The 3,707-nt window shown below is 36.9% G+C and overlaps 1 protein-coding gene across 1 annotated transcript in view; it reads right to left on the bottom strand.

The window, feature by feature from the left end:
• WDR64 (WD repeat domain 64) overlaps positions 1-1,352 on the bottom strand; it is an 89,046-nt gene extending 87,694 nt beyond the window's left edge. Inside the window, 2 exon segments of the mRNA XM_009893656.1 lie at positions 346-476; positions 1,205-1,352. Coding sequence (XP_009891958.1) covers positions 346-476; positions 1,205-1,352 — 279 coding nt within the window.
• Between the last annotated feature and the right edge of the window lie 2,355 nt (positions 1,353-3,707).

Raw genomic sequence — 3,707 nt, 5'->3', positions numbered from 1 at the left:
ACTCTTTCTCATCTTCTTAAATTTAAACATCACTTCTTGAATAGGATAACATAGCAACAAGTAAGGTACACTGAGCCAGTTCTTCAATTTAGCTTTTGCCTAGATCAACCAAAACAATACATTTTATCTAATTTTCTAGCTTCAAATGCACATCTGTTTTCCAAATAAATTTTTTTAAGGAAATGAATGGTGGGCAGGATAAGTAACAACATGAAAGTGTCCCGTTATGCCATGTAGCTCATGAACAACAAGTTCATGAACAACACATAATCAACAACTTAATACTGTTACCTTTTAAGATTCCAACTAGTTGTTTATGTTTAATACAGTTTCAGAAATCCTTACCTCACACCATTCTGTCCTTGCATCAAGGTTGTTGCTAATCTTCCTGAAAAAGGCCTTAATGTTATGATCTTTGACTTCTGGACCAAAAATTGTCTGTGTGGTTGTACAGAACTTATCATAGTCTATCTCATCTGTATGGGAGGAACAATATCCACAGAGTTAAAAACAAACAAGGTAAAGCTTCTTTCCTTATCTTCCCTCCCTCCTGTTTTATTTCTCCTTCAATATCAATAGTATGCAAGTTCCAGCTCCTCACACTGTATTCCCTGAAGCATTTTTGAAAAAAAAAAAAAAAAAAAAAAAAAATTCAGTCTTCATGTTCAGTTTTTTCAAAACCACCTGATTTGCAATACATGACAGGAAACAGATAGATAAAAAAGCAGGTGAAAAATGAATTCTCACCTCTTCTTTCTTCCCTTACTCTCATATCACAATTCTGCTTTGTTGATCTGAGCCTGAATGGTGTCCTGGGATAAAGTTTATCCTTTCATGCAACAATAGCTACTTGCATTGAGAAAAGCAAAACTTTGCCCTGATTATTTACAATTAAGCAACTGGATTTACAAAATTAATTGGATTTATGCTTTTACAGATCACTAGAAACATTGCATTGTGCTAACTTGTATATGTGGCAACTCCACCAATTATACTTTGTGTATAATCACCATAGCATTATAATTTGACCAGAAGTGTTAAAAGGAGGAGAAAAGCACTCTCATAGCACAATATGCCTATTTCCTGTAAAAATCAAGAACACAGAGATTGAACATTAATTTGAAGTTTTTCTTACAGTCTTGTCTTTATGACAACTTCTCTCCATATGAAAATTACCCTTTTCATCAGGAAGATTATCTCTTACCCTCATCTTCAAGATACAAGCCTAATCTCTTCTTTGTCTTCTGGGTTACTGTTTTTTCAACTAGTTTCTGGAACTGCTTCAAAGCATTCTTGAAATCTGGCACTTCAAGAGGAGAGCAACTCTCCTTATCACAATCCTTTTCAGACATCCTTTATTAAAAGAGGACAAGGTAAGAGGGGGAGCTCTTCTTACAGCTGGTCCAAGCTTTGTTTTGCCCCTTAAATCTTAAACTGCCACATGAGTTCATATGAGATGCAACAGCATGACAGGTATATCAAACATTACATAATAAAAAAAGAGGTGACTGGCTTAGCATCGCAAGCTGGCAAAAATACTAGTGAACTGGTGATGTCACAACCCCCATTACATCACAGAGTCCTACTAGCTGAGTGGCCCTAGGTTATGAACCAGGATCACTAATAACCTGACATATGCGATTATTTCATGGTATCTTGTGTAATTGGTGGTATGAACTTTCTCACTTCCAAAGCCAGACAAGGATTTCATCAGGGTTCAGTTCTGCTACAGCTGGCACTGCTTCAGCAATATGAGATCACATTCTCCAGTAAGAACATACTTTTGAGACTACCTCCTGCAAGTTTATCATATCTTTCAGACTTTTGTACTGAGTTAGGAGGAAGGAAGATTATACTAATTAACTCTAAGTTTCATTGCCTTCTTACCCTTTGGATTATTTTCAAGTTTTCTGCCAAATGCTGCACACCAACTAACACAGTTAGGAACAGCTGCAATTGTGGGTTCCCTTGGATCCACACATCATCTGGTGAAGAATGACCGCAGCAGTTCTCTGTTTATAGTTGCTCTGTGACAGGAGAACTGAGACCAGCCTGATGATATTCTAATGTGTTACTGCTGCAAGGCTTGGCCAGGGATCTCAATCTAGTCAGGGATGCTTGGTTTTACAGTAGCAATAAGAGCATTTTACCAGGGATGTTAAGTTATGAATCATTATTCACATGGCACAAAGAGGCCAAAGACATCCAATTCTATCTGAAAAGAACTAGAAAAGCACTTTTTGACAGTTAGTTCTTGGGAGTAACATGGAATGTTTGCTTCCTTAGTAAATCTCAATTTCTTGAATATATGCCTTGTTGTCCACTTTATTATACTCAAAATTGTTACTCAGTGAACTAGAACTTCCAACCTAGAAACACAATTACCCTGCAGAAAGATTTTTTAAATTGCATAAATCATTATGATTGAGATTGTAAGAAATCCAATGATGGAGTGGTGGAGTTTTAGTTATTTTCAGCTGCCCAATTGCCTCTCCCTTAAGCTTTAACAGCCATTCAAACTCCCTTTACTTGTCTTACTTAACTTCCAGTCAAGTTATTCTTTCTTTCTTTCTCCTAACATACAACTAATGAGCCCAGAGATTAAGTGTTGGCTCTTAATATGTGTCTGGCCAAAGTTCAGCTACATGTCTTAATTGGTTACTATTTTGAACAGGGTCTCCATTTATCTTGCACCTAGGTTCAGTCAGGATCTTAAAGTCAGAATACTCCTACACCAAGGTACACCAAGGACCTTTCCGGTTTTTGTTCTCAGGGCGCAATTAAACAAAAGCAGAATGGGGCTATTCAGAAAGCAAAATTGCAGCTACCACTTTCTTTTGAAAGTGGCAGCCCAGAGCACTCCCTGGCTAATTGAAATTGTTTGATATGCTACCCAATGTCTTGAGATCAGACAGAATTTTTGCCCTGCAAGAGCACTAGTCCCTGTGTTATATCTGTGTTGTCCTTCTATCCCGCCACATGTTAAATTCTTTACTGAATACTGGAACCCTAGGGTATCCTACTGGAGTGCTGGAAAAGTGAATTAATTTTTCCTCTAGCTGAAACAGAATTAAATTCAAAACTGTCTCCTGAATGAGTAACACAGTGACTACTGAAGAAAGGGCAAGTACCAGTTCTTGTGGGAGTATTCTAAAGAATCAAGCTTCATTCATTCTTTGGAAAGGAATGTTGTAAAAATCTGTCTTCAGAGAATGGTTCAATGCAGTGAATTTTAAGAAGGAAGCATTTTCCTGAAACACAACGTGCTTAAAAAAGTAGTTTTATGATTTGCACCTGTGATCATTAGTAGTCTTCTATTGACTAAACAGTTTTTTTAAAAAGACTATAGGTATTGGTATGTAATATGTTAATTACTTTGGATCATGTTATAATCACAGATTCTTTGCATATGGAAGCTAGTTATCTTGCTCAGCATTCTGGATTCTACAGTACACGTCAGATGATCAACTTTCAGTTCCTACGATCCTTTAGTGAATCTGACTCATTATGCTTGATAACATTTTGCAAATTGTAAAGGCTTACCATTTTTTGACACTGCCATGTGAGGCAGTGTGTTCTACTGTGAAGTCAGAACAACTGTGTTCTTGTCTTGGCTCTGCCATTTCTTCTTTCTTGATAACCTTATCAGGTTGCTAAAATCTGCCTGTAAAACAGGAACAACATCCAAACCCTGAATTAGTTCCTTT

This window comes from Charadrius vociferus, unplaced genomic scaffold, assembly GCF_000708025.1.
Source record: "Charadrius vociferus isolate BGI_N301 unplaced genomic scaffold, ASM70802v2 scaffold309, whole genome shotgun sequence".
Classification (NCBI taxonomy): Eukaryota; Metazoa; Chordata; class Aves; order Charadriiformes; family Charadriidae; genus Charadrius; species Charadrius vociferus.
Note: the sequence above shows the minus strand (reverse complement) of the source record. Positions and strands in the feature narration are given on the sequence as shown.